The 23762-nt window shown below is 36.9% G+C and overlaps 1 protein-coding gene across 3 annotated transcripts in view; it reads left to right on the forward strand.

The window, feature by feature from the left end:
* Nucleotides 1–23762, forward strand: part of HTT (huntingtin) — a 79222-nt gene that overhangs the window by 38233 nt on the left and 17227 nt on the right. For all 3 annotated transcript variants that reach the window (XM_040063654.2, XM_040063655.2, XM_040063656.2), the window contains 21 exons: nt 83–244; nt 1121–1176; nt 1955–2103; nt 2745–2881; nt 4908–5024; nt 6419–6541; nt 7074–7312; nt 8587–8729; nt 11573–11780; nt 13268–13409; nt 14725–14904; nt 16359–16535; nt 16782–16858; nt 18036–18174; nt 19745–19867; nt 20706–20919; nt 21134–21279; nt 21744–21921; nt 22202–22297; nt 22737–22924; nt 23558–23684. In XM_040063654.2, the coding sequence (XP_039919588.1) occupies nt 83–244; nt 1121–1176; nt 1955–2103; nt 2745–2881; nt 4908–5024; nt 6419–6541; nt 7074–7312; nt 8587–8729; nt 11573–11780; nt 13268–13409; nt 14725–14904; nt 16359–16535; nt 16782–16858; nt 18036–18174; nt 19745–19867; nt 20706–20919; nt 21134–21279; nt 21744–21921; nt 22202–22297; nt 22737–22924; nt 23558–23684 (3121 nt within the window). The remainder of the gene's footprint in view (nt 1–82; nt 245–1120; nt 1177–1954; nt 2104–2744; nt 2882–4907; nt 5025–6418; nt 6542–7073; nt 7313–8586; nt 8730–11572; nt 11781–13267; nt 13410–14724; nt 14905–16358; nt 16536–16781; nt 16859–18035; nt 18175–19744; nt 19868–20705; nt 20920–21133; nt 21280–21743; nt 21922–22201; nt 22298–22736; nt 22925–23557; nt 23685–23762) is intronic.

Consider the following 23762-nt stretch of genomic DNA (forward strand, 5'->3'; position numbering starts at 1 on the left):
TTCTCCTCCTTTTAAAACTAATTTGGCTTTGAATCAGAGACATGTTCAGATGTTAGATTACTTTAAAATCTCTCTATTACAGAATGCTATTCACAATCACATTCGTTTATTTGAACCCCTTGTCATAAAAGCATTGAAACAATACACAACAACAACGTCAGTACAGCTGCAGAGACAAGTTCTAGACTTGCTTGCTCAACTGGTTCAGCTGCGAGTTAACTACTGTCTCCTGGATTCAGATCAGGTTGGTACCTCACCACATTTAAAAATTGTCAATCAGCAATCTCACCAGCAGGCTCAAGTAACATCTGCAGCACAAATATTTCCAGCAGCCCATTCATTGTACTGTAAGTGAAAACAAAGACTTAAAGGAGGGTGAGACTCAATTTCCCACCCCCCAGCTACAATTAGCTTCAGACTTTTAGGGGCTTTTTGCATATAAATGACTTTCTGAGTTCTGCAACAACTATTTGAGAACTGCTCGTGAGATTGACTTTAGGAATAAAATGGTGTGGACAGTACAGTCACTTTTATTAAATAGAACTTCATTTACAAATGGAAATACCTTCTTCCATACTGAGAATGTGGCTTTCCTTATGACTGATGAGCATTATGACTGACAACTGTTGTTTGATGTTAATGGCAGCGAGGGGAGTTAGTGGCAAATACAGTAGTCTGTGTAGTTTTCCATAGAGGCAGTGAATTTGTAACAAAATGTAAGTGGTTTACTTAGAAGTGTTTTATTTACTACAGTTACTTTCAGGTTTATAAATGAACATGACTTGCAATACTTAAGTGTTCTGTAAGTTCATAAAGAGAATTCTTTTAAATGCATAAGTGCTTTGGATTTTATCTCAGTTTAGATTTTTAACTTCTTGACTGTAATGCCTCAAATACTATATTCCATGAGTTGAAGTTAAAATATACAAACTGCAGGTTAAACATGGCCTAAGTTCATACAAGCTGTAATAAGCTTCAACAGGTTTCTCCTTTTGTAACTGCAGAGGGAACATTTCATAACCTATTGCAAATGATTTTCGGTGCCTGTCTATAACTGTCAGAATGGTTTCAAATGGGAATTAATGTCTCTGTTCTGATGCACACTTTATTCTCTCTTTAGGTGTTTATTGAATTTGTGCTAAAGCAGTTTGAATACATTGAAGTAGGACAGTTCAGGTATGAAATTGGCAAAGATCCTTTGAACAATGAGGGTTTGCAACTGTCTTGTTCTGAAAGACAGATTAGTGATGTGTCACAAGTAGTGATTAGATTTGCTGGTTATTTCTGCCTTTTGAGAAAGGGAGAGTTCCCTTCTGGGCCATGTGCTCATTTATTCTCTGGCTCCAATGGTAACGCTTTCAGATATTTTAGGTTCCATGTGACTGAAGAAGTCAAGAAGCAACATGGAAAATAATAATAATCTGCCACTGTTGTTTTGTTTCTCCATTTTGCTATTGTTAACCCATTCCTTTGGGCCCCCCTACCAAAGCTCTGCTTCCAGAAGTCAGCATGTCATTGCTAGATGCAATTGCTTGAGGGAGAATTACTTCTTCCTATTGTGGATTCAGAGTGAACCCATATGTACTCTGGTCCCCTGGTACACATTGCATAGGACCTACTAGATCATAAGCAAGGCAGTCACATTTCTACTGTCAGTTATTTCTGGTTCTTCTAACACTTGAGTTTTAACAAAGGGAGAAGTTGTTCTTTTGCTCTGCAGATTTTCTACAGAAATAATCTAGTGTACATTAAGCAGTATGTGATAATATTAGTAACTGTAATGGTCAAAGCTTGAAAGAAATCCCTGGGGAAAAAAACCATTGTGCAAAGTATTGTATGAAACTAGAACAACATATTCTTCAAAAAAAAAAAACTTGACTGTAAAAAGATGAGTTTTACTGAACAAAGCTGTGCAGTTCAAACTTGACACTTAATTTTTTTGTTTTCTTTACAGGGAGTCTGAAGCAATTATTCCTAATATCTTCTTTTTCCTGGTGTTGCTGTCTTATGAACGATATCATTCCAAACAAATAATTGGAATTCCCAAGATCATTCAGCTGTGTGATGGTATCATGGCCAGTGGGAGGAAAGCTGTTACACATGGTAATTCTCAAAAAAAAAAAAAAAAAAGAAGAAAGGCATTGATACTTACTAGTAATAATTTGACAATATATCTTGTGTTGACTACTAAGCTATTGAAAACTGTTATCATATTGAGTGTTCCAGAAGACAGTAACTTCTAAGACATGAAATGTTTCTCAATTCCTTCGGGGAGTTTATTATATCATACTAACATTGCTGCCCCACATTTTGCATTGTTCATAATTGCAACAAAGCTTTTATTTGAAACTTTATTCAGTAATAAGTTTATAACTTAGTAGTATGTGCAAGGCTTTGATTTTTAATTTTTTGTCTACTTCGCTTTCCTTCTACTTTCAGTCTTTAAGTAGAAGCATTTCTCTCATACTTTCCAGTTATTCTGCTGATAAATACTTTATAAAAATATTTTTTTAGCTCTGTGAGAATAGGCAAATGTGCCCATAATTTAAAGTTTCTACAAGAAATAAAAAAATAAAATAGCCATCATTATGCACGATAAATATGGGGTTTGTGGGTTTTTACGTATGGGCAAAACGTTGAATGAGCTAGAACCCAGTTTACTTTTAGTAACTGAACTGTTAGTTCAAGAAATCACGGTTCAGGAGTGATTTGTCTCATATAAAACCAAATACATCTCATTTCAGCAATACCAGCTCTGCAACCCATTGTTCATGATCTCTTTGTGTTAAGAGGAGCAAATAAAGCTGATGCTGGAAAAGAGCTGGAAACTCAGAAGGAGGTTGTGGTGTCAATGCTGCTGAGACTCATCCAGTACCATCAGGTAGGAGAGGAGGAGGAGGAGGAGGAAGGGTCCCTCTTTGTGTTCTGTGAAAGGGTAACATTGCTGTGACTGCTAAAAGTGCTTCAGGCAGTATTAATGGTTTTATAGACAAAAGTGGAATAGCTGGACTCTGTGTGGTGTCTTTCCTTAGAGAGAGACTATGTGAAGATTTTTAAGGTTGTGGGAAAGGTTCTGCACTACAAATCAGTATTTCAGGTCAAATAACATATCTTTAGAATTTTGTAGTCGAGCCTAGAAAACAAAGTACTAAAAAGCTCCATATGGGATTGTGATCTTAGCTTGCAGACAGAATAAGCAGGAGGGTGGTGGAAGAGAAACTTAAAAGAATGGGAGTAAAATGGAAAAGGAGACAAGTTTAAAATTAGGAAAGATGCTGCAGGGAGACGATTTAGGTATTGCTGTACAATAACAGTATCTTGAATAACACTTGAACAAGGTAATGACACTGGTAGTCAGGTGTTTGTTATGGCTTACTACTTTGACCCAGACTTTACAGGTTTGGAAAACATGTTTCTGCTTTGTAGGAGTGTAACGATGACTTTTGTCAATACACTTTGTTTTAAAGAAAAACATAAAAGTAATTTTAAGAGGTGTTATGATCAACATGGGATCTTACTGCCTATTCAGGTGCTTAACAAGCCTAATGTGCCTTTCTTTCATAATGTGAAAATGCAGTTCTAGTGTATGCTAATGTAAGCACTGTATTTTCTGAAAAAAGTCAGTACATCTTGTCAAAATAATTTGTTAGAACTGCGTGCTCAGATTGGGGTAATTTTGTGTATCCACATTTTCTTTTGAATTTGTAGTTTTATAATCATAAAATGACTAATATAACTATATGAAATGACACTCTGTAGACACATGATGTGAAATAGTGAATAACTTGGTGTTACATAAGGTACTGCAATTGCTGGCAGATCCCCTTCTGACACACTTAACCTATTAAAGACCACCCATGCGCTGCTCTTCCCACACCATCCCATTTGTAGTTCTTATTCTGCCCTGTTCTGCTGGTGCAATGTGTATAAACCAACCCTGGGCTGTTCTCTTGTTCCCTGGCTGTGGCTGGGATGGTCTGCAGTGGTTTCCCTGGACGTTTGAGAGGTTCCAAGACTTTTGGAACTTCAACTTTCTTCTGTTACAACTGGAGCTGGCACCCATGGAGCTCCAGAGTTCAGTTTTTCAGCCTGAAATTGCTCCTGTGTCCTCTCTCATGAGAAAATTTTTGAGGAAGAAAGAAATCTGGGAATCTCCCTCTCCCTAATCTGAACTACCTGAAATTCCTTTACAAGTGCTCTAACTTGTTTCCTGAAACAGATTCTTCTGTCCCCCTTCCTAGTCCATATATTAACATTCTTTCTTGCTGTGTCTCTTGTTTGCCTGTCCTTCAAAGTGTGGGCTCTGTAACCCTCAAACCTCTATGACATCCAGCTACTAGAAGTGCTCCTTGCTTGGTGTGCACCATTATGTTGTCTCTTAAAACTTTTATATGAAAGTTATGTAAGTCATATAAGTCATGACATATCTCAGGTGAATGAGCCTCATAAAAATGTCTTATTTTGTTTCCTTGACCAAATTTAATCTTTGTTGGAGCTGGAGTCAAGGCAGAATATACATATGGAAAATTTCTCTTTCTTCCTCTCCTTTTTGTTGAATAAGTGGTGTGATATTTAGATTTATGGTTCTTTTTCCAGTTGTTTGAGTAGTCTTATGGCAAATATCATATAAATATATCATATAAATATCATATCATTTTTTTTTTTCCTAATTTATAAGAGTAACTGGAATATTCTTTGAAAACCACCACCGAAAAACTCGTAACTAAGAATAGGCTTTTAACCTGAAAAGGAGGCTTTGAAAATGTTGCACTGTTTCTCATGTGGGTTTTTTTTTTTCCCTTTTGTCTTTTTGGTAGATAGTTGAAATCAATGTTCTTTCCTACTATGATATTACTTGAATGTTTTCTGTTAGTGTGGGTGTTTACTTATTTTTCACTTTTCCTCAGGTGCTAGAAATGTTCATCTTGGTATTGCAACAGTGTCATAAAGAAAATGAAGACAAATGGAAGAGATTGTCCCGGCAAATAGCTGACATCATTCTCCCAATGCTTGCAAAACAACAGGTGGTTATTATGATTGTTCTAATTATATAGACACCTGAAATAATGGCTGTAATGTGTATCAGTAGTGGCCTTGAGTATTTTATTATTTCCTTTTTTTGAATATGACGACAGATTTTCTTGAAATTGTGGTTGCCGTATCTGGAAAAAAAAAAAACTGATGCAAGGTAAACTTGAGTCTTTGAATTGATGAAATTCATATTTAAATGCATGAAGTTTGTGCAGTATGATCAAGACTGTCTCCAGAGGAAGGTCATTCTCTTAAGGTCTCTTAAATACATGATTATATCAGAACACTTACTAAATGGTGTGAAGATTGTCCCATGTTCCTAGAATGTCAGAATTGCTTTTTCCGTGGCTACAGTGGGTCTAATTGCAGACCAGATTACTCCAGGCCCCATCCAGCCTGGCCTTGAACACTTGCAGGGATGGGACAGCCACACCTTCTGTGGGCTGTTCCAGTGCCCTGCCACCCTCACAGTAAAGAAATTCTTCCAATATAAATCCATCCTCTTCCAGTGTAAAGCCATTCCCCCTTGTCCTATCACTACCTGCCTGTGCAAGAAGTCCCTTTCCAGTTCTCTTGTAGCCCCTTTAGGTACTGGAAGGTGCTGTTGAGAGCCTTCTCCAGGCTGAACAGCCCAGCTGTAGCAGAGGTGCTCTAGCCCCAGATACTCCGTGCTCCATGATGGCAGTTCCCCAGTCCTGTGGGGAGATCTCATGGTTGGGGAGACTGGGCAGGATCAGACAACAGCTTTAGAGCAGAGCTAAAATGCTGACAAAGTGAAATTGCTGTTGTTTTGTGTGATTGCACTTGAGAATCTTCCAAATTATTTGAGCAGGATAGGGTCATCTAGATTTGTAGTCCAGTCCTTTGCTTTTTGCAGTTGATTTTTTTATAATTTATCTAAAAAACTGTTCAAGTAAGCTATCCTACCTCAGTTGCATTAATATTACTGTAGCTGTTCACTTTTCTGATGATTAGGTTTCTTTTCTCCTGGTTACCTGCTTAAGTTTAGTCGTGACCAGCATTGCAGTCTATAAATAAACCTGGTAGGATGTGCAGGGAGGAGAAAAGTCTCTAAATTTTATGACAAATCAGGCTTCTGGTCTCATTCTCTGAATAAGGCCCGTTTCTCCAAATGAAATATATGGACATTGGATTTCATATGACAGGTGCTTTTGTCCATGTTCTCAAAACTCATGTCTAAGAAGGCCTGCAATGAAACTTAAACTTATCTTTCATAGCTTTTGGTTGCTCTGAATCTTGTTCTGTAAAGAGCAGCTTTATTGCACACAGGTTGTTATAGAAATGTTTAAAACATGGAGTGTTAATTTTGTGTTGAAGTTACCTTTAGTGGACAGTTAGAAATCAGTTTTGTGTTTTTCTTTCACAGATGCATATAGACTCTCATGATGCTTTGGGAGTGTTGAACACTTTGTTTGAAATTTTGGCCCCTTCATCTCTTCGCCCTGTGGACATGCTTTTAAGGAGCATGTTTGTTACTCCTAAAACAATGGTGAGCTACTGTTTTCAAATAAGAGAGAATCTGGTATCTTTGATGCAAAACAAAAGAGAATGTGTTTCTCTTTATTAATTTGCTAAGTGATGTTAAAGTATCAGCAGCAGATTTTGGGAACAAATTGGCTAGAACTAATGTGATTTACCAACCGGGATCATTTGATATAGCAGTGTTCTGCTTATGAATTACTTTCCTTCATTTTGTATGTTGAGGATCAGGAATGTAAAGGAAAGTACTGTTACAATAAAATAGAATGCAATTAAATAGGTGAATTACATTTTTTATAGAAGTATTAGTACTTCTTTTATAGCTGAGAGATTGTTTATCAGTGAATATTTGAGCTTGACAGTTGCCACAGGAATAACATTTTGTAAGATCTGAACTTAAAATTTATTTTTGGTTTGCTCCATCCTCAAAAGGGTCTGATTTTTTTACAAGGTAATGGAAATGTTAATTTTTGTAATGCCTTTCTACGTTGTGTCATTTAACTTCAGAAGTCTGCAATCTTCTGTATTTCTGTGTTTGTTAGGCATCAGTGAGCACTGTCCAGCTGTGGATTTCTGGAATTTTAGCTATCCTTAGAGTTCTGATTTCACAGTCAACAGAAGACATCGTTCTATCCCGGATACAAGAGCTTTCCTTCTCACCATATTTGATTTCATGTCAAGCAATCAACAGACTGAGATGTGGAGAGAATAACGTGTCCACACCAGAGGATCGCACTGAGGTCAAACAGACAAAATACCCCCCTGAAGAGACATTTTCCAGGTACACTGTCTTTTGAATAACTTGGGGAAAGGGTAGAGAGTTCTGAGGAATCACAAATACATTGGGCAGTATTTAACACGTGTAAAACTTCTGTCTGAATGGAATCAAGTGTTAATAAGTTGATATGGGACAAGTTGTATGGAGAAAAGAATATTGAGATGGACAGAGATGGAGAAGTTGAGCAGATTTGAATAGGACTTTGACTTGTTCTGGTACCTCTTCTCAAGCCAACTGAAGGATCTAATAGAGCTGTTGAAACAGGTGAATACTGGACTTACTAAAATCAGGTCCAGAAACTTCACTGCTTTCCTTCCTTTCTTGTGGGGATGAAACATCTCTAAGTGGAAGCCCGGGTTCTGTATTAGAAACTTGGAAGCAGTGGGATTCATATCTGTTGAGTTAGTCCTGCTCTTTTTTTTTAAGACCCAGCTTTGTCCATTTGGCTTCCCATGTTGATGTCCTTGGACAATGACAAACTTCAAGCAAAAGAAGCATGGAGAGATAGCAGCAGTATTATGTTGGCATAATGTTTGTCATTAAGGCATTATGTTTTAATGTGGGAAGCATTTGAAATAGCTGTTTGTTTAAGAAAATAATAACTCAAGTATGGAACTTCAGATAGGAATAGAATGCTGTTTCATGTCATTCAGCTCACTCTGAGGGGGGTGGGTAGAAGGAAGAGGGTGTTCTGAACACCCATACTGTGACCTTATATCCAACAGCAGTGATGTAAGTAATGGAGTAATGCTCACGGCCAGGAGCAAGGATGGCTTTCCTCAAATGCCCTCTTTTGGTGCTTCTTTTATACCACACATTGTCCCCAGCTGGAGGTTTGATAAAGAACCTGTGTAGTAGAGTGTGGATAGATGGGGTGATGTAAACAAGACTTGCTGAATTACCCCTGCTCAGCTGAGCTGTGGTAACTGTCACAGGTTGTTTTTAGTTTGATTTAGTTCAATTGCTTTTAGCAAATCACTACAAAGACACCACAACATTCTGAATATTTGCTTTGTAAGTGAGTTGGGCCAGTGTTTGAGTGCTGCTGTGATGAGAGATAATCTAGATTTGATATGTAATTATTGAAGTGCTTGTGAACATATAGCATCATATTTGTTTTCGATTAACCTGTTCTGTAGCATTTAATTTAGTATGTTATTTAGGATGAATGGACAAGAGCTCTGTATTTTATTTTTCAAACCAAAGTTTCATAGGCTAACCTCATCTTTTTCTGAAGGATTGATAGCTTTCCTATTGATTGATGTGTTTCTTTCAAGATTCTTACTACAGCTGGTAGGCATTCTACTGGAAGATATTGTTACCAAGCAATTAAAAGTGGACATGAATGAGCAGCAACATACTTTCTACTGCCAGGAGCTGGGCACGCTGCTTATGTGCTTAATACATATCTTCAAATCAGGTAATACTTGAAGTGTTGACCATGTCATAGCATGCAGTGGTAGGGTGCTTTTTAAGTTCCAAAACAACTCATAAATGTGTTGAACTACTGAGAAGGAATATGTAAGTGCTAAGATGTTGTATCTTACTCTGTGTAGAGAACTTACCGAACATGGTGCTTATGCATGCAGGGCACATTTTGCACTTTGCTTTTGTCTTTGTGGAACAAAATGTAAGCAGTGACTTTTCATCTCTCCTTTTTACTGTCTGAAATTTTTCAGTCCTAAAACCACAAATCATTCCAAATTTGTGGGTTATATTTCTCATGTTTTGTCTCAGTTTGGAGGTTAGTTGGTATGTCTAGCTTAAAATACTGAGTCACAGACCACTAGCTCAAACTCAAGACAAGGAAAGTTCCTGGGTTTTGCCATAATTAATAAAAATACGTAAAACAAACAAGTGAATAAAACCCCAACAAACCAAACAAAAAAACCTAACCAACCAAAACCAAGAAACCACCCCAGAAAACCAGGAAAGGCAGCACTTTTCCAGCTAGCTGGTCTTGAGTTCCTTTCTTCAGGTTTGGAAATTTTTCCTTAGGTTTCTTCTGCTGGATACCCAATATCTACCCCTTTGGTAATTCCTTAGTCCGTAGCTTGATTCCTTAGTGTTATTTTCAGAATAGTGGTACTATCTTGCTGTTATTTTATTCTTTCTTTGCTATTTTTGCCTTCTGATTTTCAGCTTGCAGCTGAAATGCAGCCTTGATTTACTCTTAGTTGTCTGCAATTTTAAAGGTCTTGGCACAAGTGCCTGGTTCTTTGTAGGCTTCCGTGCAGACATGGGACAAGGAACTCTGCATTCTGTTGCCTTGGTCTGTAAAATGAGAGTCCTCCAAACAAGGTTCTTGGTGCAAAGACTCCAGAAGAAGCACAAAAGGAATCTTTTTTTTAGGTGTGCTTTAGGGCTCACCTAGGAACTCTGGACATACAGAGTCCTCTTCCCATGTGTTTGTTACAGTAATAATTTTAATATGTTTTTATACTATTTTATTATATAAAATTATGTAATTATAGTATATATAATTGAATTATATCTTAACTTACTTTTAGGAGAAATATTTGAATCAAATATGATAACAAATAACTTACACCAGGGTATTTGGCATAAAGTGATTAAAAGGTGTCAAGCCAGGAGCAACAAAATCAGAAAATGAAGCTGGTGATTGAAATTGGGGCAGTAGGTTCTTCCACAGTGGGAGCTGGGGATAATTGAAAGGAAGGCTCAGCTTGTTCTACTGCTGTGACTGGCTTCCAGGCTGCACTGGGAGTCTTGCCAGGAATTATGTAGAAATTTTCATGCAAAAGGAAAATTAAATATTAAAATACTCCTGCAGAGCATTGGGATATGTGGATTGGATGATCTCTAGAAATTAATTTAATGTAAAACTACAAATAACTTCAGGTATATTATTACCACTAGTACCTCTGCGGTGTAACAGAGTAAAAGAAAAGTTGCTCAGACACCTGGGCTGTATTTTCATGTCATAACGTATTTATTTAGGTTGAGGATTAACTAACTGCCTGAATTTGTAATACTTTTCTTCTGTTCAGTTAGAACCTCCATAATTATTTTCTCTTTAAGTTATCTTCTCCTAACTATGGGTGTAGCTCACAGCAATTTGTGTCTGGAAACGTAAGGCTGCGTTCTGTCATTTCTAACCACTGTTCTACTTGAATGTTTTGTCTTCTCACCCCTTGCAGTTTTTTCAAAATGTCAGCATTGCTGACTTCTGTGTTTCCAACTGCAGGAAGCTACTAGATTATAAGTGAATATTCTCAATGTGTTCCTTTGAAGTTAGAAATAAAAGGCATGGACAGAGTAAAACGATGAGCATTCAGTGGCTTTTATGACTGTAGGAAGTCACTAGATGGTGTAGTTTCTGCAAATGCAGGGAGCTGGAATGAGGCTAGCGCTGCTTTGCTAATAAATGAAACCAGAGATTTAGGACTCAGCTATTTCTCCCATTCTTTGCTATTTACATTGTGTATTTGTCAGTCCTGGGGGCAGCTTAAATTGGTCCACATGGCTGTGGAATTTAAAGCTTCATTCTTCTGTCTGGCAAGGAAAGCAAGTAACACTGCAGATTTCCTTCATTATTCTGATTAGCTCTTGGTTTCTAACTGACTCTGAAGAAACTTGGTTTTTCCCCTGATCTTATCTTCTCATAGAAACTCAAAAAGTCTTACACCTTTAGACAACTTTCCTTGTTTTCCCACCATTTTCTAATTTCTTTTTTTTTACAGCCTTTGCTTTGGCATGCAAACGCAGAATCAGCAAATCAGAAAGCAAAATTCTGCTTTTTTGATGAGTGTCCCATTTTCAGGGTAATGGCAGAAATACCTAATTTTTGCACTTTAGAAATTGGATGAAAGAGAATAAGTTTAGTTTCAACTAGATGTGTTTGGAAAGCTATCCTCTGAAGCAGAATACTTGTAGGTGTTCCTCCTTAACATGCAGAGCAGTAGTTACCTCACGGTTCTTACGTAGAACATATTTGTTCTAATTTATAAACAAACAAACTAACCCTGGTCCATGGGTGACAGTTTTAAGTTTAATGAAGGTTTTTGTGTATCAGATTAATGAGAATTTTCATGAAACCTATCTAAACGTTATTTATTGGGTCTGAGAGATGGTCATTTCTGGTTTACACGCTGCCCTTGGCAAACTTCATCACTTGCCTTAAATTTGTAAAACTGCTTAGAATTTACCTTTCTTGCAGTAATTCTACCCTAAATAATTTTAAAGCTCCAGAATTCAGACTAGGGCTTTGTTACCCTAACATGGTTTTATTTTTATTTTCAGGGATGTTTAGAAGAATCACAGCTGCAGCCACCAGACTGTTTACAGGAGATGGATCTGATGGTAGTTTCTATACACTTGAAAGTCTGAGTGACCTTGTTCAGTCCATGATTCCCACTCATCCTTCTTTAGTTCTCCTTTGGTGTCACATCTTGCTTCTTGTCAATTATACCAACTACAACTGGTGGTCAGAAGTGCATCAAACCCCAAAGTAAGATTTGGGTTTATTCCTAGTAGTGTGTTTCATATAATAATATTTTCTAAAATCATATTAAAACAATTCAGCTGCTTTCTGCCAAGCCTGTCAGCCCATTGAATGGTGCTGCTTGGATTATGAAATGTCGTTAGGCATTTACTTTATGTGTGGACATATTGCCTGTTGTGATATTGGTGTGACTTCCAAACTAAGGCAATGTGTCCTGCACTCAGTTGCTCCTCAGAAGAGCTGCCAGGTATTCTTTCCACTTCTAAGGCAAGAAAACTTCATCTGACTATGGAAATAACTATAGTAAAATACTTAGTGTTTCATGTTTATTTGGAAACCTCATATTGCAGTTTCTAGGAAATAACCAGCCAGTGGAGATGATGGACACTGTTGTGTTTGTGGCAATACAGTCTGAGCATATGACTGTAGCTATAGGATTGTCTGTTCTCAGTGGGTCTGTTCCTAAATGCTGTCAAAACATGGTATTAGCACCATGCTGGTTCATTAGCATCGAGCACTGTAATAACCTTACTTAGCACTAGTCGTCTGAAATTTGGAAATCGGTTTTAAAATGATTGTTCTCTTGTCTGGAGTTAGTTTATTCCACTTGTCAGGCATTGGAATGATTTGTCCTCAGTGGATAATCAAGAGATCTCCTGTGAGGGTGGATGTTCCTCTGTTTTAACTATAGAGGGAGGTGAACAAATGACTTGGGAGACATTTCTGGTGCTTGTGCAGTGAGTGTTGGGCAGTCTTGTCTTGCTCTACAACTGAGGTGCATCAATGCTTTCACAAATGTGAGATTCTTGCTTCAGTTCCACCTTATGTATTGAAAATGTATTATTCTAATTTGTGGAAATATGAAATTACTGGCGTTATGAGCAAAGCAGGACAAGTACTCAGGCATTGGAAAAGGCTGTCTAGGGAAGGGTAGAATCACCATCCGTGGAAGTGTTGACAAAGTGTGTGTAGTGGCACTTCAGCATATGGCTTAGTGATGAGCCATGATGTGGTGCTAGGTTAAAGGTTGGATCTGATGATCTGACAGGCAACTTTGATGACGATTCTATGAACTGAAACAGCAGTAACTTTTTTTCTTTTTTTAATTTACCAGTATCATCTCTTTTCTGGGTTGGGCGTCACTTTTAATCTGACGCTACACTAAGTGCTCAAGAGCACTGATTTGAGAAGAAAATACAGCAGTAGGTTGTACTATCCTACAAGAGATGCAACAGCCCGTGTTTTTCTTTTGAAGAACTCATTTAGTTCTTTAGACTGTCTGAAGAAGTAATAAGCAATACTGCAGTTGTTAAAATATAAAGATCTGATGGAAAGCAAAGTGTCTATTTCAGGGAAGTGTGATGTTTGAATGATGTTTACATGGAAAGACATGTCATGTATGGACATTGGTAGGATACTCCAAGCACTTGGTTGTTTATGTTTCGGTAGCCATACTAAGAAAATAGTAACAACGTAAAATGAACTTTTTGCAGGCGACACAGCCTTTCTACTACAAAATTGCTTAGTCCTCATGTATCTGGAGACAGTGGTGAATCTGACTTGGAATCTAAGCGTGGCATGTGCAATCGTGAGATAGTGAGAAGAGGAGCGCTCATTCTCTTTTGTGACTACGTTGTAAGTTTTGAATTATGACTTTTATAACTACAGGTTTGAGTTATTTTACAGTGCTGATAGTCATTTGTTACTGGCATGTGTTAACTGAAAAGTGAAGTATATTAAGTGAAAAATGAAGTTCTGTGAAAGTAGTAGTTTTATTTTCAGATGGTGCTTCTATAAGCTTAGATATGACCTCATTTGGCATTGTTTTCTGTTCTGACCTGAGAGTTCTCTTGGCTTGTAAAGCTTACCTGGTGGGTAATAGAATTATCTTCTGGATATCCCATCCCTTACTTGGGAGGTGCTTGGAGGATTCTGTGTAGTTTCAGACTTCCCAGCATCAGTAGCAGTGCACAGTGTCCAGGAAACAACAAATTTCCATCTCTACACTGTAAGTTTCAGACTTCCCAACATCAGTAGCAGTGCACAGTGTCCAGGAAACAACAAATTTCCATCTCTACACTGTAAGAGAAGAGATTTTACATTAACATTTAAAATTCCATTTTGGTTCTCCAGTGAGAACAATTTCTGTGGCTTTGGTCTTCTGCTCTCTCAGTATTAGAGTTTTGCTTCATTGGGAACTTTTGAAGTGAATCTTCACTAGTAGGGGGTATTGCACTTGGCTTTGCACCTCAGATCAGTTTTGAGGTGAGGAAACCATTCCTTTCAGGTTCAACTGAACAGAAAGCTATGTTTAGGAAGCACTTCAAGTACTAATGGACAGTCACTAGAGCCAGATTAGAGGTCATCCAAGGTAAAATCCTCCAGAACCTCTTTACTGAGGTACTGTGCAAACTCTCAGCATTGCTTGGTTAACTCTACAGATATTTTCGTGTTGAATTCCACTGCTGGTCGATATCCACAAGCCTTTAGAGGTTTGACATTAATTATTGACAGATCTCTTTGGATTTGCTTTCCAGAAATTCTTCATTTTGTGTTGAAGCCCAGTAGTAATAAGAAATCTTTAAGAAGCCTAAATGAAAATCACATTTTACAAGACAACTCTGTGTGCATGTTTATGTCAAACACCATTTCATTAAAAGAAGCATCTTTGAATCAACCTTCTTGATTTACTTGTTTCTAACCTGTTTTTTAGTGTTTTTAGAAAAATAGGTTGCACGTTCATGGTGAATAACTCAGCTGGCAAAAAGAGCAAAACATTTGGAAAATTTATCATGTAAAAAAAATGATGGTGGTATTAAGACACAGACACTCCATGCCATTATTTAACTACCAGAATTATTTATGAGAGGCTTTATGTTGTGTTATGTTTAGTAATTAAAGTCTTAATGCTGGTGTTACTGCAATCCGATTTTAATTTTTTTCCTTTTAGTGTCAAAACCTACATGATTCAGAACACCTGACCTGGCTTATTGTGAATCATGTTCAAGACTTGATTAATCTGTCCCATGAGCCTCCAGTACAAGATTTTATCAGTGCTGTTCACAGGAATTCAGCAGCCAGTGGTCTCTTCATCCAGGCCATTCAGTCACGGTGTGAGAATCTTGCAGCTGTAAGTTTAACTTTTTGACTTCTTGTAAAGAATAAAGTCACTTCATGTCAGCATAAGTTTAACTGATAAGTATGCAGAGTTTGACATTTCTGGGTCATTTATCGACTTCTAATTTTATTTTTAAAGTCACTTAAAAATGCAAGCAGCAAACCTTATATTAGCAACTTCAGTATTAGATGTGTTCCAGTCCATCAAATCTATGAATTCAAGTGGAGATGGTTAAGCTGCTTTTCTTCCTTCATGGATATTATGCCACATAATCAATATCTGATGGGTAAATTAAAGCTGTAACCTTCAGCTTTGATTTCAGTGCCTTAGTGATATAGATAGCAAACTAACTACAGAGACAGGAGTAGGAACCAGTCCATCTTCCTAGACTCTGGCAAGATGAAGATAATTTGTGAGCTCATGCCTTCCCCATTTATCTGTTCCAAAAGTTGTAGCCTCTTGGAGAGGGAAGATTGCTGAGAAATTCAGGGTATTAGTCCTGTTGATTGTTTTAGTTTTCAAATTAAAAGGAGTGGATGATGTTTTATAGGGTTGTGAGGTTGTATGCATCTCTCTTAATCATTCCAAATGTCATTTGCTGGACTTTCTCTAGAGGTAATTGTGGTAGATAATTGTGATTAATGTGATAATAATCTAGAGATAATTGTGCCACCTGCACCCTGAGTAGCTTCAGTGCTGTTTGCCATCTCTTTCCATTGTCTCTGTGCAAATCTAGGGCAGCCTTAAAGCTCCGTGATATTAGTCTGGGCTTCAGTAGCTGAGAATCAGCAGAATGAACTAAACTGAGTATGTTTTAATGAAAGATGCAGTCACTGTGTGAAATGCTTGGTGATTATCAGGAAAGACAGTAAAATTAAAATAGCTGGTATTAACAGACCGCTCTAAACCAAGATTGGTTTCACGAGTCAAACTAGTTTGTCTTTGTGTTTCTCCCTTTAGAATATTAGTGCTGAATTGGTGCTCATATTCAAAAAAATAAAAGAAATTTTAAAAATTATTTACATACCCTTTTGATCCTGAGTTGCTATTGCTGTTTCTTAACATATGCTCAGAAAATCCCCAAGGATCGTCTGGATTTCTGTACTGTCACGTGTCATGACTATGCACATATTCCTGCCTTCTTCCAAGGGAGAGTTGAAGTTTCTCACCATGTTCAAAGCTTTTTGCAATTTCACTTAAATCTGTAGCTTTTTCCCCCCCCCTAAAAGTTTTGTTCCCTATGTTTTTCTTACTCTTGTAAGAGTAAGCTCTTACACATCAAACAACTTACTCATTAAATAACCCAGTAACTAATTCACACAGAAATGATCGTCTTCATCCGGTAGTTGTCTTCTCTCATTTTTCCTGCGCGTCTTTCCCTTTAGCTTTAAGATCTTTGTATTCCAAATTGATCGTAATTTTTTTTTTTTTGGTCTGTTTCCGTTCCGTGCTGTTTCAACATCTAGCCCACGACCCTGAAGAAGACCTTGCAGTGCTTGGAGGGAATCCACCTGAGCCAGTCGGGGGCGGTGCTGACGCTGTACGTGGACAAGCTGCTGTGCACTCCCTTGCGGGTGCTGGCGCGCGTGGTGGACACGCTGGCCTGCCGCCGCGTGGAGATGCTGCTGGCAGCGACTCTGCAGGTACGGAGCCCTCCCTGCCTGGGCAGCGCTTGGCGCGGTGCCCGTGTTAGCGAGAGCGGTGGTTGGAAGTCCCTCAAAACGTGATCAAGTGATTTCGTTTGATGAAATTTTTTCATTAGTATATAGATGCGTGGATGTTTACTTTATTCAGCTTGATCTGCCTGTGACTTTGTTAATCTGGTAGAAGTATTTCTGGGGATTTGACATATATCTGTCCTGTAAAATGCTTGTGATTCTTTCGTATAGAACAGCATTGCTCAGTTACCCGTTGAAGAACTGGACAGAATTCAGGAGTACCTTCAAAACAGTGGATTAGCAGCAAGGTAAATAATACCAAAAATATCATTAAAATGTCAAACTAAATATTCTAATACAGATTGCGTTAACTCTGTTTTCCCACATTTTGGCTTTTTTCCTAGAGGCATGTTCTGGCCTAAGGGGCAGTTATATTGGCTGTGTTGAATTTGCAGTAAGAACTACTTAAGAACTGAAGCAAGCTCTAGAGGGTTACCTCAAATTCTCTTTCCTGCATCTCACTCAGTATTTAACTTTTGAGAGACAGCAGCTGCAAATTAATTTCTTGACAAAATCTGTTTTACTAAAGGCAACTTTATTTTCTTCAAACTTGCAAAATACTGTCAGTTCAAGCTACGTGGGCTTGGGGTTTTTTTGGTTGTTGTTGTTGTGTTTGTTTGTTTGTTTGTTTTTCTTTTAGGCAGCTGTGTTAAAAGTTTTAACTGTTTAGTCTCCTGGCTGCTTTAACAGCTGGTATAAAAAGGAGCAAATTACTCATTTTTTGAAAAGCTTCTATTTGATGTTGAAAGATCCTTATTTACTCCTCTTGTCATTGCTGTTTGAGATTAATGTCTGTGGACTGAAATAAGTAGGGGAAAGAACCTAAAATGTGAGACTGCAGTAGATCAATAGTAATGTGCCTACATAGGTAATGTTCTATTTAACATTAAAAAAAAAACCTCAAAAAAATTACTTTGTGGAAGTTCTTTATAGCAGTAGTGGAATTAAAAAAAAAAAAAAAAAAAAAAAATCTCTGGCACTGACTTAAATCCAGAAACTGGAGTTGTTAGTATAGTGAGGTATCATTTTTTTAAAACAGAAGTATAATTATAGTGGATTTTCGAATAGCATCTATTAAGATGTATTTTTTTTTGCAGTCAAATAATCTGTACACTACCTTTGATTCTTCGTACTCATTAAAAGCTGGGTAAAGAAAGCTGTATTTTAAGCTTAAGTATATCACAAATTTTAACGCTAAATTAAATTTAAATTGTTATTTGTTGGTGGTGCTGAGTTAATTAATTTTGGCCTCTGATACCCGAAGAAAGTTTGCATATCATATGGATGCATGTATCTAACAAAAAACTGAAGACCCTTATTGCTTTTCTGTCAGGTGATTAGAATTGAGTCACTGGATATCTTTCTATTTTAAAATTATTTCCAAAACTAAGGTAGCTCTCTGCTGATGTGTTCTTCTGTTTTCAGACACCAAAGACTCTACTCGCTCTTGGATAGGTTTCGTCTTATGGTAGCACCAGACACAACCAGTCCTTCACCTCTGGTTACCTCACACCCACTAGATGGAGAAGGCCAACCAGCTTTAGAGAATGTTGTTCTAGACAAAGTAAGATTATGTTTAGAAAGAGTCACTAAAAGTGCCTTGGCTATAAACAAGCTTTATTTGTTACAAAATATTTAAATGCAGTTTATTTTTACTATGCAGTTAATGCTCTCAGGATTGTCATATTGTATCTCAAATATAGATCAGTGATGAATTTCATGTGTGTTGGCTGGCTGTTGAATTTAGGATGAATAATTGGCACAAACATAGATGTTTTGTTATATTTACAGTGCTCTGAAAAATTTACCAAGTTTGGTTTCTTTTACTCAGCTTTAATGAAAAGATTTATATACAGCTCAATAGAGACAGATAAATAATCTTGTTTTCTTGATGTGTTTTACTAGTTACTAGTTTTATTAATTTGCTGTAAGTTGTTGACTGTCTCTTGGAAATTAAACATTGCTTGTTCAGTTTCTCTCTCTCAGCTTTAAATTACTTTCAGAGAACAATCAAGAATACTGAACTGTTTCTGTCTTTTGTGAACTTAGACGTGTTAATTCCAAGTGAAGTGGAAGGCTAAGAGCAAGTCTTGAGGTCTTCTGTCTTTTTTTTTCCTAGTTTTTTCCATGGTACAAATAATTTTTCCTTTTCATCCCTCCACGTTCTACAGTGATATACACAGTAATAGGAAACTTATGTAACTGAGATGGCAAAAATTATTTGCTGATGGTCTGGATGAGTCTGAGCAGTCATTGGCTTAGAGGAGGCGTTGAGACCTATGTGGAGAGCAGGAGAAAATGCTCTGCCCAGAAACCATTTACCCATAGATTTGTCTTCAAATTACCCCCCAAATCTCCTTTGTCTGTTACTGTAATTTCTAAACAAAAGCAGTTTTTGTATGTTTCCCCCACAACTTATGCATAGTTCACAGAATGATAGGATATCTTACACTGGAAGGGGCACACAAGGTTCAGTGAGTCCAACTCCCTGCTTCTCGCAGGGCTACCTAAAAAATAAATCCTATAACTAATAGCATTGTCCAGATGCTCCTGAGTTCTGACAGCTTTAGTTGTGTTCTAATTAATTAATGTCAGCAAATTTATTAGAATCTTTGAATATTATATATATTTATAAATATAATACATATAATTTATTATATTTATATTTAGTATTTATTGTGTTTATTATTTATATTTACTTTATATTTACTATTAATTATTATTTTTTTATATTTGAAGAGTTTTCTTCCTTGGTTATAGTATTGTTCTTTCTGTTACTGCTATTATATTTGCATGACTACTTAGTATTCCATGGTTTTTTTCTAGATAGTCTGCTCAACTTTAATATAACCTGCACTGTATATTAGGATTCATTTTTCCTCATTTCCTGTCCAGTCTTTATGGAAATAGACAACTTGTCACTGAACATCCATTGGTCTAGTTTAAGATGTTCCATTTCCATTCACCAGTTGTTTGTCTTGCTTTGCTTTTTAATTTGAGGGATTTTTAAAAAATATTAATATAGCCTCCGGATGTCTTAGACATTCAGTGCTAATGAGTAGTTCTCCCTCTGCTCCCCATGTACTGTTTCTGAAAATAAGTATGTAATAAATTTCCTTTTTTGATCATTAAAGGACTGGTATGTGTCACTAGTGCGGTCCCAGTGTTATATCAAGTCTGACTCAGCACTGCTGGAAGGAGCAGAGCTGGTAAATAGGATTCCACAGCCTGACCTGAGCTCCTTCATGACCAGCAAGGTAACTTCTTTATCAGAAGCAGAGGATGGAATTAGTTCCAGTGTTCTTGTTGGTATTATTAATAGATTACATTTTAAAGTGTTTACATTTTTAGCTGTAAACACTTCAAATTTGTATAATACCGATACTGATAATATATACTGATAATACTAATTCACTTAATTTTAAGAACTAAAATAGTAGATACTTGTGTAAAACAATGTCTAGCAATGTTGCTAGTACGGGCTGAGTAGATAGAGTGGAAGCAAAGGTTTATTATGTATTGCAATCAGAATAATCCAATGTTACCATTTTACATAATCTTACTTTGCCATACGGTCTCTTCCAAGGGCAGCTGTTTCTGTAACCTCTTCAATATCTGTGCTGGATGACTTGCAGTGAGCCACTAACAGGGCACAGCCAGTAAAGCTGGCATAAAGGACAACTTGTATCTAGGAATGTCTTTTGTTCAAATTCTCACCATGGTATTTGCTGCTGGTATGCAGAAATAATAGTGGGGAAGCTGTTTCTAAAAAGATACTCGACTTGTTTGTTTGAAAACTTATTACTTGAAATTCCTTGTACCTATGTCGTTCTTAAGCTTTATGCACACGTTGTCCTGAAAATTTGGAATAAGCATACTGATTTCTCTTTCCAGTATGGTACTGGTTGGAATTTAAATTGGAGCCAATGTGGGCCAGACCATATTGTTACACTACAGTAAAGCAGAGCTGCTAATATTAAGTTAGTTAATCAATAAACTGTAAACTTACCACTGCATTAGTATGTTAGAATAATATCACCAGAAATGTATTTTCATTTTAAAAACAATTACTGTTTATTTCCTATTTGATTTCAGGAATTCAACCTAAGCTTGTTAGCACCTTGTTTAAGCCTTGGCATGAATGAGATCTCAAGGGATCAGAAGAGCAGCCTCTTTGAAACAGCTCGGAGGGTAACTCTGGATCATGTGTCCTCTGCTGTACAAAACCTCCCAGCCAGCCACCAGGTTTTTCATCCACTATTGCCAACTGAGCCATCAGCCTACTGGAAAAAACTAAGCGATATCTTTGGTAATAGAAATAATGATCTTTTAAAGTTTATTCTCTCCTCTGCAAAGATACTTTACAGATGTCTTGTGAATACATGAACTTATTATTAAAAAAAAAAAATAAACTAAAAAATCAAGATACCTGGCATAAAAGTGCTTATGAAATAGTTCTGAAAAACGTTTATTGAATGGAAAAAATTTCAAACTGCTAGATTTCATCTAGTCTTATTTTATAGGAGATGAGGTGATGTATCAGTCTGTGATGACACTTTGTCGTGCGCTGGCTCAGTATTTGTTGTTACTCTCAAAACTACCAGCTGGTCTCCGTGTTCCTCCTGACAAAGAGGGTGATATCCTGAAATTCGTAGTGATGTCAGTAGAGGTAAGAGTCTACACCATAACTAAAGGTGTGATGAAATGTTGGGAGAGGGAACAACTCTGTCTTAAACTGATCACCACTGAGTAATTTTTGACTGGGGCAATTCTTTTGTCTTAACTAGAAATTTCTTTAGTGTTTTCTTTAATTGGACCTGTGCTAGTAAATCAGATTTGGGTGATGGGACAAGCACAGCTTTTTACAAGGAGAGGTTGATTAATTGATGGAATGATGCTGGCATTTGGGAGAATGGGTCCTGCACTGATTTTGGGGACACTTAATAAGCAGTGTATAAATGTCATAATTTTCTTGTACTTAAAATAGTGTTCTCTCAGGAAAAAAAAAAAAACAATTATATCTTTGCTACTAACACTTTACATTTTGCTGAGTTAAAAAAAAAGTCACCCTTGGTTAGAAGTTGCTCTGTTGTGAGAATTTGCTATTAATGTGAAACTTCTCTTTTTGTACAGGCGCTATCATGGCATTTAGTGCATGACCAGATTCCATTAAGTGTAGATCTTCAGGCTGGTCTGGACTGTTGCTGTCTGACCCTACAGCAGCCCAGTCTCTGGAATTTGCTGTCGTCTGCAGCTCATGTGACATATGCTTGCTCCTTAATTAACTGCATTAGGTTTATCATAGAAGCAGGTGAGTGCAGTTTGATCTGCTAGGAGCAAAATTTTGTTAATAGATTGCCAGTCATCACTGATCAAATGCTGTGTGTCTGGAATATTTCCTTTGAGTCCTTATTATTTGTTTGACAAATTTAGTTTTTACTACTTTAGTTTTCCATTTAAAATTTAGTGTTTACTTTTAAATTCGGCAAATTCCTTGGATATGTCAAACATTTGACTACTATGTGGTGTTGATTAAATTGGAATATGAAATAGGTAATAGCTATATCATTCAAACATTTTCTCCAATTCAGTTGCTGTGGAACCTGGTAATCAACTTCTGAGTCCTGAAAGAAAGAAGAATACTTCAAACCCTTTAAGTGAGGGGGAAATTGATTCGAATGCACAGAGTAAGTAAGCAGTGAATTTTTCTTCTGCCCTAAACTTTCACTGAAGAAATATTTTTACTTTCTGTTCCTATTTTCTTTTCCATTACTATTATTTTTAACAACGAAAGTCTGTCTGAGGCCTTATTTGTATTTGGTAAATATCTGTTAAATACAGGTTGCCGTATTTTTGACAGGTATAGTTGTTTTTTTCTTGAAAGTTATACATTAATGCAGAGTTTTCTTTTGGAGGATTCTGTTAGCTGTGCAGCATGCTACAGACTGAGATTTTTAAAGTGTGGGATTTTAAATTTTTAAAATTTCTTTGTGTGTGTCCTTATTACCATTTTTGTCCTTTTTAATTAACATACTCTTTTGTTAAGAATTTTTTGTGTTTGTCTTTTTAAATTCTTTGTCATTTGAGTGGATTCATAAAACTGAATTTCTTTCTCTCCCAACAAAGAAACAAAACACATTATTGCAGCATGTGAAATGATAGCTGAGATGGTGGAATGCTTACAGACTGTCTTGTCACTGGGGCACAAAAGGAACAGCAGCATCCCTGCATTTCTGACTCCTGTCCTCAAGAACATCATCATCAGTTTAGCAAGGCTGCCTCTAGTGAACAGCTACACCAGAGTACCTCCCTTGGTATGTTTATTATGCTTTGCTTTTAGGACTTTAAAAGATATTGAAGAACTTTGGAATCAAACATGGTGCTGCATCTCAAGTTCTACAACTTGAGTTGAAGTAGGACTTCAGCTTTAAGCTGGTCTGATGAATCAGTTTTTCTTTTTGAACACTAACAACATGTGCAAGGCCATTTCTCTGTTTCTTGGCACTCTGTTTTTGAGGGGATGTCGAAACATAAATTTTTGGTTGAAACTTTTTTGCCCCCTCTCTGATGTATCAGTGTGCTTTTTCAGGCATCAGTACTATGTGAACTGTGTCTCGAATTCTGTTTCAGCATCATTTCTGCACAATCTCTAAACTGAAATATGTGGCTTGAATTTACTTGCTTCTGTATCTAAACTTGGACCATAAAACTGGATAATTTATTTACAGTGGGAAGTATGATGGGAAAAGCCCCAAAATAAGAAATATTCTATACATTGTATATAAATTTTGTTAGATGTTCCATCTTCCTTTGAGTATTTTTCTATTTGGAGAACTCATTTTATTTACTGATTTCTTGTTGCCTTTGAATGGTACCTGTGTATTTAGAGATGTAATATAAATGCCATATCTGGTTTGGATAAATAAACTTTCACTATACTTCTTTAGGTCTGGAAATTAGGCTGGTCACCAAAGCCTTCAGGTGACTTTGGCACAGTTTTTCCTGAAATCCCAGTAGAATTTCTTCAAGAGAAGGAAATCTTTAAAGAGTTCATCTATCGCATTAATACACTTGGTATGTACAAAATTAAATGAATACACTTGGCTCTTATTGGGCATTTTCTTGTGTTTTGAAATTACTGACTAACGTATC

This window comes from Hirundo rustica, chromosome 5, assembly GCF_015227805.2.
Source record: "Hirundo rustica isolate bHirRus1 chromosome 5, bHirRus1.pri.v3, whole genome shotgun sequence".
In the NCBI taxonomy this organism is placed as follows: domain Eukaryota; kingdom Metazoa; phylum Chordata; class Aves; order Passeriformes; family Hirundinidae; genus Hirundo; species Hirundo rustica.